The following is an 11,688-nucleotide window of genomic DNA, read 5'->3' as shown; positions in this document are numbered from 1 at the left end:
TTTTTGAAATTCAAAATTGTGTACAGGTGGGGCTTTTTATTAATGTCCGGTCGTTTGAAAAGTAGGGTTAGCGTAAGTATAATAAAATGTTGTCAATATTTTAAAAGTTATGGACTAAATACTCAAACTGCACTAAAACTTTAGTAAAAGGTACAATAACTTGAAAGTTCGCAAGTTATTAATGACGATCTCTATAATAATAGAAAGAAGAGCTACTAGGAAAGTAGGATGATTTCTAGGATGAATAACTTTTCAACTTTAAGTTACATATTTTTGAATAATTTTAGAGGGGTGTTAAAACTTAAAATTTGGCAACATGCTTAAAGTTAAACTGTTAAAGGAAGAATTTATTGATTTGCAACATATTTCTCTAGTTTTATGGTGTCTAGTTGTCCAGTTACCATGCAGGTCATATAATGGAGTAAATCAAAATGGTAATAAAAACTAATAGTAATATAATAAACCTACATATATCATATGTAGGCCGAATAATGGAGTAGGTTTAAAATAGGCCTAGGTCTGTACAGTTCATATATTATAATGGAGTAAATTGAACTAGTAATGTAGTAGGCTTAGATATATACAGGTCAAATAATGGAGAAAATTATTGTTTTATTTCATAATAAACAAGTAGTGTCTAACTAAATGTCCTACTTCTCATTTTCGTAGGTGTCTAGTTGTCCTGGATACATCCACTAGGTGTTTGAGTTATATTTTGAATCACATGTTTAATGGAACCTATTAAAAGTTAAATACTATAGTTTGACTTTGAGTGAAGCAAAGGATCTTGGTATAATTTATTACTGTTAATGGTTAATCAGTCAGTTATTAATTAAACCACTGAATATAATTGAGGCAGTGCTTTGTTACTGGAACTTTTTACTAATACCTGTTGTAAAGTTAAGAGAGTTTCAGGGTGTGTTTATAAACATTGCTTACAAATCAAAAGAGATAATTATGTCTACACAAATCAATAGTTAAGCTTCACTTGGAATTTTATTTTTAGGAGGCATGTAAGTCTTTTAATATTGATATAGAAAGATTATTCTGTTAAATGTGCATGTGTGTAGGGAGGGGGGTTTATAGTTGGGAAAAATCAGTTAACACTCCCAAAAAAAAGAAGTTATCCTCAATGAATCACATGTACCCTGTTTTGTTGTCTATCTCTTACCACACATACTATGTATATTATAATACTTTTAAGTTGAGGAAAGTAATGTTAAAAGACAGCTTATGTGGCCAAGCTTTCCCAAGCCACTTATACCTGTCACCCATTCTGGAATACTGGTTCTATTGGGGTTTTGTACAATTCCTTGCAAGCCCTATTATGAATCAGTATCGTGGTTCATAATTATGTTGTAGACTGGCTTAGTACATCTGGACACATGAAGGGTTGGGAGTTTGTTAAGGCTTGTGGAACCTGCAGGAAATTCCACAGCAGTTGCTTGTAAGGTAATATCACTTAAAGGTGCAGAGAGGTAAGTATCTATATGAAATAAATTTTCAGGTAAGGAATATGTTAACTCTGGGTGAAACAGCAGGTATCATAACTACATTTTGACATTGTTTGGCATTTTATGGGTAGTGATATGCATCCAAAAATTGGTCCCTTTTGATCAGGGTATGAAACAGCCCTTTTTTAACACCAAATATTCTTACATTCAGATCATAAATAAGTGTTCAGATCAGGGATTCAGAATTTTCAACATGGGGATATTTCTTGGACTCATTAATGTTGTAAAAGAAAGGAATGTGGATGAACTTGGATCACTAGGACTATCCAAACAGAGGCTTTCAGTAAGTTATACTCCAGTTGTGATAAGCAAAGTGTGATGACATGCAACAGGTGAGAATCTACAAACACAAAGTTAAGTGGCAAAAACCATCCACATGTGTCCCAGATAACAGTATGCAATGTAATTAAGAATCATCTGAAAATATACATTCACCAAGGTAAGTATACTTCCCATTCAACTGTCACATTCCTCGAGTAGTTGGAAAATGAAATGAATGTTCATGCTATTCCTTGCAAAGACATATCTCTGGATTTAGCTCCAATGAATTTCTGTGCAATAATACTTTTGCAACAGTCACTGGAAGACCACTATCCTTAAACACTACATTGATGATGGAAAGTCAACAGGGAGGAAAGGTGTGCTTTTGACATGACAGTCTTGTGATGGAAATTTTGCCATGGAAGCTATGCTGCATGACTGTTGTTAACACATAAACACATGAAACTTTAATGAGTATCTAAGAATAAATATAAGGATGGATTTAAGTTTGTGAATACCTTGATTAAAGATTAATGAAGAAGTGAACCTTGTGACTGTGTGCTGGATATATATATATTGTAGTTTATTTACAACTAATAGAGCTGGGGAATTAATGGTATTTGCTAATTGATTAATCAAGGTTCATTAATCAATTAGTACATATCTCATTAAATACTGTATTTATAAGTACACAGTTACTCAAATTCTTTGTAACCAACAAAAGGAAATGAATAGTCATAACCTACTTTATAACCAAAGTAAGAACCTGGTAAGTTTTGAATATTCTTCAAGTCAAGCAACATAAGAATTAGCTTAACATCAACTTATTTTGTGAAATGAAACTTTTGATAGTTATAATTTTGTCTTAAAATCTTTGAAAACCATTAGAGAATGAGTAAGAACAAAACTAGAAAGTTACTTTAGATGGTATAGTATTATGGTGGTATCCAGTAAAAACAGTATTTTAACTTTTCCATGCTAGCTGCAGCAATGTTTTGTTTTTAAAATGATGGTAGGATACTAGTTAACTTTTTCAAAGATAGCTGTGTAACACTGTAACCAAATTTTCAGTATTTTGAATTAATCAGTGTTGACCATATTAGTCCTAAAGAACCTGAATAAGTCAGAAGTTAAAATAACGTTACTCTGTAAATGATTACCTTAATCAGGCTATAATCCAGCAATTTCAAAGCTTATATCTTTAGTTCTAGTAATTTAATTTATACTAAAATAAAAACAGTTAAAAAGAAACATTTATAATTATTTATATTTCTAGTTAGAAAAAAAATTGTAACATTGGTAAATAGGAGCCTTTTCCAAATTTTTTAAAAAGAAGTCATTAATCATACAGTTGTATTTGTACCAGCTGCATTTTCACTTATCTTAGGCATTAACAAAATATAAAAAAACATCTTTCTCAAGATAATTCTAATTTCTAAACAATGAGAAATTTATACTGTATCAAGTCTATGTTATAAAAGCTGCAGGTGTCTTAAATAATACTAATTTTGATGAAGACAAATCTTTAAAGTCTAGACACATTTTCAGAATGTCTGTAAAAAGCCAAGGCATGAAAATTTACTGTGGTAATGTTTAATTGTTGCTCATTAGCTTAGAAATAATCAGTTATCGGCTGAAGCCTTGACTGAATTGTTTTAGACTCCAGCTGTGTTAATAGCCCAATCAAATAAAAAAACTGATGTTTAATGTTTCGTTTTGATACTATGATGTAGTATAAGGATGTCTGGCTGTTTTTTTTTTATTGACTCCTGAAAAATTGAAGGGGGAGATTTGGACTTTTTAGATCTGTGCCTACCTATGAAACATATAAGTAATACACTCATTAATTTATGAAATAATAAATAGGTGGAGGGGATTTGGCCATCATTGACAGTTTCTCTGAATCTGTGTTTGCTTATAGAATATTAAATAATATTGTTATTAATTTCTGAAAAAAAGTGGATGAAGGAGATTTGGTTCAGGGACTCCTCTACTAAAGAATACAGTTACACAATTAAAAATTAGAAAATATAATGTAACTTAAAAAAAAAATACACTTTGTTTAACTTAAGGAACCAGAGAGTTGGCAGTTAGTGCTACCAGACAGTTACCTTCCCTCTAATCAGCAGACCAAAGTTAATGAAAGTGGTTACTTTAGTAACTTTGCAATAACAAGGACAGGATGAACAAGTTTAGTGGCAATGAGAATTAAACCTCAAATAATGAGGACCCCACCTATTATGTATCTTTTTACTTAACAACAAGCAAACATAATCACAATATTGTAATCATTTGAATGAATGGTTGGAAAAATCAGAAATCTTAATTTTGATTAGTGGATTGTTTTCCTGATAATCAATTTAATCATACTTTTAGTCAATTGATTGTTGGAGTAATTGGAAAAGTAATAATTGGTTATTGTTATGACAATCAATGTAATCATAATTTCACTTAATGGATTGAATTGCCCAACTCTAGCAACTATTGTCAACAATTTATTACATTGGTTAAATAAGTACTCCAGGTGCTTATATGTATAGAATCAAGTTAAATGTATGCAATAATGTTAATTTTGTATAATTCCTGTTATACAAAAATATAGGCATCATCTTAAAAGCTATAAACTAATGAGTTTTTGAAGTTACAAAATTGGAAGTATATATTTAATATTGTTTTGATACAGTGATTGACTTTCTGTTTGTCAAGTTGTTTGTTTTAAATTTTTTATATTACAAAGAAACCCATACTACATTTTGATGTTATGTTTTTTATACGTACACTTTCAACTTAATAGTAAAATACATTATAGATAGGAAATGTTTCTTGAATTTTGATATTTGTTATCAAGCATAGGCATTGTGAAATTAGATTTATTCAATAATTTAAAATAAAAAAGAAATGTAATAATTAACCATTAACTTTTCTTATATATGCTGTAGGAAAAATAAAAAAGTGACAAATATGAGCAGAAAACAAACACCAAGTGAGTTTCTAAAGCAAATTATTGGAAGACCAGTTGTTGTTAAACTGAATTCTGGAGTTGATTATCGAGGTAAGTGTTGATGTAGATATATATTTAATCTTCCTGAATATTTTCATATGTGATATTCTCTAATTCATTCATAAGAGTAATATATATAAAAATTATTTGTGATTTTTAGAAAAGCTGTTAGTTACTTTTTTGATGGCTAAAATTTGCTTTGTTTTTGCGAGTTACTGTAATTTTAATATTGAAAAAAAAAACTTTAATAATAGACTGATCTTGTAATTCAGTATAAATTATATCTTGTAGTGATATTCAAAGCAGGATTAAGGATCTTTGAGGCCTGGAGCTGAAGACTTTCTGTGGGCCTACTCACACTTGTTCATAATACAAGTGAATAAAGTGGCCATTCAGGCTTTAAATCTACCAAACTATCATCAAATTAATATTCTTTCATGAAATGGCAATAATTATTAACGATAAAGTTTGTTTGTAGTTAAGCATGAAGCTACCCAATAGGCTCTCTATGCTCTGCTCACCAACGGTATCGAAACCCGGTTTTTAGCATTGTAAGTCTGCAGACATACCGCTGTGCCACTGGAGGGCTATTAATGACAACTAATCTGATAAGTTTTTACAGAAGACAAATTAGAAATCAATTTCAAGTTTTCATCACAGTCAGGCACGAATATGGAATTTTTTGAAGGGCTCACATATAAGAACAGTAATATATTTGTGATTTTAAAATCTGAAACACATGCAGGAGTGTTTCAGAGGAAATTTGTTGGTTTGATCAATATTCAATGTTGAAAAATATAGGTTTTCGTAATATACTTGTTTTAAAGTTCATCTTATTATCCTACTAAATGCTTTAATTTTTTTAGGGTTGTGCTTTGTGATTTTTAGATATAAGATGCTGATAAATCTTTGAAGTAACCTAATTCTTATACATTAGGGCAATTTGATGTGTGCATTTGGATAATTTTGAAACAATTTTCATTAGTATTTTGATATCAAGACACACTGTAGTGTGTTGTGCAGTCGTAAAAACTTGCAATATTAACTGTGTGTTACTAACAGAAGCGACAGTTTAGCAATTTTCCAATTTCTGTATCACAGACTGTGGTAATCCAAACCATCACATATTTTCAGTGAATGTGTTCTACTGGACCCTTACTTCACATACCAAATTTCCAGCCAATTTTATAAGAGATACAAGAGATATAAAACTTCCACATTTGTTTGAAGTTCTTCCTTTTTGTTTTCTTGCATCAAAAGTACCAAAAATGTATTTGATAGAAAAACGTACTTAACTTTTATGGATTTTTTTTCACTGATATATCTTTACAACCTATGATTAGGTGTTAAATTTGGTCTAAATATAAGCCACATGTGCAAAGTTATTCAACAAAAGCTGCTCAATTTTGAAAAAGATGTTTGCACACACGTACGCAAAAAGTCACATGAGCTATCGGTGTAAAATATTTATCACAGCTTCACCTAAGAGTAAAAGTTGACAGTTTTAAATTTTTTGTCATTTTGATTAAAGATGGTTGATTTAGAGCAGCAAAACTATAGAGTGAAAGAACATGCAGATACATAAGTATTGGTTAGGCCAAACAAACTAGATTAGCAGTTTCTAGCACACGTTTACAAAAATATTCATGCGGGTGGACGGTTATTATTCATTGCCAATTTTTAAGCACAAATTAGCTGAATTTTGTGAAGTTCTTCTAATTAAAGAGCGTTTAGCATCACGTGATATTAGTTTAAGCAATTAGTATAAATAATGATGCTAGATACAGCTTTACTGAGTGCATACGGGTGATGTCAAGAAACTGTTAATCTAGTTTTCATTGTGTTACTATAAAAGAGGTTATTAACACTGTTGTAGAGAGGAAAAACTACAACCATATATTTTAAAGATTCTGGTTGGTTCTGTAAAGTATAGATCTGTTCCAAATAATGTGGGTTACTATCGAGTGTCAGATTTTCTTACTTGCTGTGGTTTGTTGGTGTATTGACAAAAGGTCATGATATCTAATCAAAAACACCTTAGGTGTGAAAAAAAAGAAAAGGTGCGACCAAAAATGAATTAAGTGTGCAACTTAAAGGAGTGAAATAAAAATTGGTGGCAAAACTGGTAAGCTACAATTATGGCATTGAAAATAATTTTACAACAAATATTCATTCATTAATTAGCTTGTTTTACCCATCATCATGCCCTAAGTTGAACAAAAAATGTGGCCTAAATATTTGCTATAAAAATTATCATCAATGCTATAAGTGTAGCTACTATTTTGTCTGCCAGTTTTGATTTCATTTCTTTAAGTTGCATTCTGAATCCTTTTTTTTTTTGCTTCACCTTTTTTTTCTCACACCTAAGATGTTTTTGATTAGGTTTATCATATACATATTGCACATACACATGAGTGCATATAACAACTTTAGGAAATGCATATTTTTTGAATGAAAATAGTTTGCATAGATATACCATATTTTATTTATATGAGATGTATATTTCGTTTCATAAAATATCACACAATTTGGCCAAAAATGATGATAATTCATGCTCTGGTCTGAATAAATAAAGTAAAACAGTTCAACATAGACTTTCAAACAATAAAATATTTTACAGCATTTTCCATTAAATGAGATAGTGATCTTAATATGAACAATTGAGTCAAGCATCTTCAAAATCATTTTGGTAAAATTATGTTAAAAGCAAAGTATTTTACATGTGTGTTATTAACTATATGTATACAGGCTCAGTCATTTTTACCTACATTGTAACCACCTCAAAAAATATGAAACAAATTTAATTACCCCTTTTTGTTTCTAGAATGGCTGCAGATTATAACAGAAAATTACAATTACTTATAATAATGTGGCCTTAGAAATTTTTTTATCAATTATTCAATTTAGATTGTTAAATATTTCCACATACACATAAAATAGATTGCCCTAAAACTTACAAATGAACGAATAAGTAACATAGAAATGGCTTTAAATTATTTCCATGCTTGGTCAAACAGAGCTCCAACAGCGAGAATGAAGGAAATGGCACTCAGATGTCCAAATTATTATTCCACTGTCACAGATCTTTAGACCCTATAGTTGTCAGTTTCGTGAAATCTCTGCAACTAATACAATAGGGAATGTCAGAGAGAATTTATGACAGGTTTTGAAAGCAGGATGTTCAGTAGAAGACATGGCATTTGACCAGTACTTTATGTCTGATATTTCCATAAAGCAAAAGTTCTATCGGTGGCAAATTCTAGCTATAAATTGAGAGTTTAGCTTGAGGATATATATATAATGTAAGTGTGAAATTCCACAGACAGAAAATGTTGAAGTAAATAGTTTAGACTGAAGAAATGTCATGTGATATACAGTAAAAATACGAAATTGATAGTTTTATGTTATTAAAATTTGATCTATAAATTAGTTTAATTAAATTTTGAATGTAACTGTAAAAGACCGTGACATACACACTTTTACCTATTTATAGCGATTAATAGCGGTTAAGGGATCATCTGAAATTTTGTATATGTCTCAGTAATGTTTTTCCTGTACTAAATCTAGGCCTATTACAAATGGTTAGGGCCACATGTGTTTTCATATTTTTTTTAAAGTGCTGAACCCATTGTTGATGCGGGAATGCATATTATTTTTATTTTGTTTTGTTTTGTTTTTTAGCAAGGTGGGCCTAGAGCTGGTGCTCCACCAGCCTCACCTTAATCTGGCCCTGATTATAATCAATTCTTGTATAAGAAACTCACTTTTGTGAGAAGCTTATAAGTCTCAAAATAGCTGATACTTTGATTCAGTTATTTGGTAGTCTTGACAGTAAAAGATAAATTTAGATTGACACTGTCCTTTTCTCAATTCCTTGGTTAATTCAATTATCCAGAGTTACTTGCTTTTTTTTTTGTTTAATTTCTCTAGTATTTTTTCAGTGACCCCTTAGCATCGAAGGAAATATATATATTATTGACCACTTCGGAAATTTATTTGATGTTTTAGGACGTGTTATTAACTTTAAGTTGATGTAGGTCATTAGAGAAGTAGGAGGTAAAGTAAGGTCCAGACTTTGGGTCAGAGTTTGTAGGTATGTGGAGTTTATGTCCATAAAAATAAAAAAACTTGTATATTGTTCCCTTGACTCTCATGTGATTACTTTTATATATTTTTGTAAAGATCATAGTTATACATATGACTAAATATGTTTAGATTGTGTTTTTTAATGGAAAACACATTGTAATAAGAATATATGTGTCCATTGATTAGAAAAACTAAGTAATGGGACACACTTTCATCATAGTAATAGCCAGAATTGATTTTGAGAAATTATTGTTAATCGAAAACAGTCTTTAAAAAGTTGTAATACTGTGATATACAACTAGGCAATTAGCAGAATTGCTAATCAGCTTAATTATCTGGCTCATTAATGAATTTCATTCAACTATTTGATTATTTTCACATATAACTAGTCTTTTTATTTTTAACTTGCTTTTTTTTTTTTCAAAGACATTTGAACTACCCATTGTTTAATGTGATAAACATTTTCAGGCAAAACAATTGTGAAACAGTACTACCTCCTCTCCCCCATAGGTGTCTCAACCTCCATTTGCCCTCTAGGCATTATGAACAATGCACCAGTCTTTTATACCCCTATGGTGATTATGTGACCAACCTCCACCAATCCCATTGTGCCCTCTATACTAGCACAGGTAGCTCCCTCTACTACTGCAGCACAATCCTCACTTTCTTTATTGGCACTACAATGTTCAGACGTGTGTTTTCAGTTGTTTTTCAAGTGAAGTTTACTATGTTTTGTGTGTTTTCTTGCTAGATTTTACTTATAGTTGGAATTACTTGTTCATTTAGTAGTTCTTTTACTATTATTTTTTTCAAAAGTCCACGTGGACTTAGGTTCGAATTTTCATGTGTCAGATGAGGAAGTTCCCGCCAATATGGAGAAAACTTAGGTCACTAGTTTCCAGAGGAGCAGGAAAAGAAACCGGGAAAGTGGACACAGAAGGAAGGGACCAGAATTGAATGCATAGACCCTCTGACAGAACCCATAACACCCATGGATCCGTCGTGAAGGGTTTCCATATGGAGGAAAAAACATCCCATCACTGATAACGTTGAGGCAGAGAGGAATGGGAGTAAGAAAGGGAATGTCAGGAGTAGGGAAAAGGGCAGGACAAAAAATTTGAGAGCATGGGGCATTCAAACAGGCAAATATTGAACAGAATCGGTAGGGCAAGATAAATGAGAAACACGGGAGGACAAAGAAGAATACAAACTCATCACATTAATCCTGAACTCCAAAGACCATTTTGCACAGAAATGGAGCCTGACAAACTCCTGTAATGAAAAAAGGGGGAAAATGCACCCTTGCAAGTAACGAATCCCTCCCAAATAAATCCAAACAATACAAAATTCAAGTGGTAAGAAACAAGGCAGAAGCCAACAACCAGGCCATAGTAGACTACAAAAGGGTCCAGAGATTGGCCAAAAAACTGATCAGGAGACTGATGGAAGGTTTGAGACAACAACTGTAAAGAGGAAAAACACGTAAAAGATTGGTCAATGTAACACAAATCATAGTAAACTGGGACCTGTTAAAATGAACCAAGGCATAAGGATTAGAACCTCACAAGGGAAGGAGAGGATATAAACACTGAGAATTCAAATACAGGTTATGTAACTGGCTGGAAAAACCCAAGTGGAAATTGTCCTCCCCCTGACAAAAAACTTCCTCAGAAGCATGGTCCTGGGGGAAGGGAGAAGAAGAAGCAAAAGCATACAACTCCCGCCAAATTAATGCCTGAATCTCCTCAGTTGATATTGGCAACTCACCACGCTGGGTTGTCTTGTCCAGCTGTCTAGCAGAGTCAGTTCTCGATCTTCTTCATAAGGGTGCTGTAGAACATGTGGTGCCTGTTCGTCCGGGTTTTTACTCCCATCTGTTTGTTGTCCCCAAAATGACGAGATATTGGAGATCTATCCTGGCTCTATGCCTTTTTGGACACACCCCTATTCACAATGGATTCATCCTATCTTTCTCTTTGATGGGTTTTTTCCCTCGGGTCTTTGGAATACCGAATTCCAAAGGACAAATGCTTACTTTCATATCCCCATTGCTCAAGAGTCATGTTGTTATCTTTGGTTCATCCATGGGGAGGATGTGTACCAGTTCTGTGGACTTCCATTTGGTCTTGCCTTGGCTCCTTATGTGTTCTGTCGGGTTGTCCTTGCCTGTGCATGTCATCTTCATTTGTTGGGTCTTCAGACATATCATTATATGGAAGACTGGCTCCTGCTTGCCTCTTCCCAAGCCCAATATGCCACAATTGCACCTGCTTTCTTCTTTGTGAATCTGCTTGGGTAGAGTTTCTCATCAAGGTAGAGAAGTTCTTTCTCACTCCCACTCAATGCCTAATTCATTTGGGGGTCCTCTTCTCAGTCAGGCCCTGCCTACTCTACTTCAGCTCCTGGATATGGAACGATCAGTCACTCGGGCTCTTACTTCACTTTCTCTTCCTGCTAGAGAGGTTCTCTCTCTCTTTAGGGGATATGGCTCTCCCTGGAAGCTCTCATTCCCTTGGATCAAGCACACATGCATTCCATTCAGTGGATGCTTCTCGACCAGTGAAACTTATCCAGCAATCCTTGGATCATCCTATTACCCTTCCCCCAGGGATCAAGGCTCGACAGGGCTCTTACAATGGGAGGGGTCCTATTTGCCTCGTCCTGACTTGCATCTGTTCACAGATGCTTCTTTGGTGGGTTGGGGGAGGGTCTTCCCTCAACTTTCAAGAGATTTTGGGTTGGTGGTCCATCGAGGAATCTACTTACCATATCAACAACTTGGAGCTGTTGGCTATTCGTCGGGCTCTCACTCATTTCCTCCCACTC

General features: G+C 33.0%; 1 protein-coding gene across 3 annotated transcripts in view; it reads left to right on the top strand.

Annotated features, from left to right (window-relative positions):
• Positions 1–11,688, top strand: part of LOC106466689 (U6 snRNA-associated Sm-like protein LSm6) — a 17,504-nt gene continuing 5,816 nt past the window's right edge. Inside the window, exons 1-2 of one of the 3 annotated variants that reach the window (XM_013926983.2) lie at positions 1–72; positions 4,715–4,827. In XM_013926983.2, the coding sequence (XP_013782437.1) occupies positions 4,737–4,827 (91 nt within the window). In that variant the 5' untranslated portion in view covers positions 1–72; positions 4,715–4,736. Of the gene's footprint in view, positions 151–368; positions 435–4,714; positions 4,828–11,688 lie in introns of those variants that run through there. The other 2 variants (XM_013926984.2, XM_022394758.1) reach the window with 2 other exon arrangements.

This window comes from Limulus polyphemus, unplaced genomic scaffold (genome assembly GCF_000517525.1).
Source record: "Limulus polyphemus unplaced genomic scaffold, Limulus_polyphemus-2.1.2 Scaffold2345, whole genome shotgun sequence".
In the NCBI taxonomy this organism is placed as follows: Eukaryota; Metazoa; Arthropoda; class Merostomata; order Xiphosura; family Limulidae; genus Limulus; species Limulus polyphemus.
The sequence above is the reverse complement of the archived record's forward strand: the minus strand, read 5'-3'. Positions and strand labels throughout refer to the sequence as shown.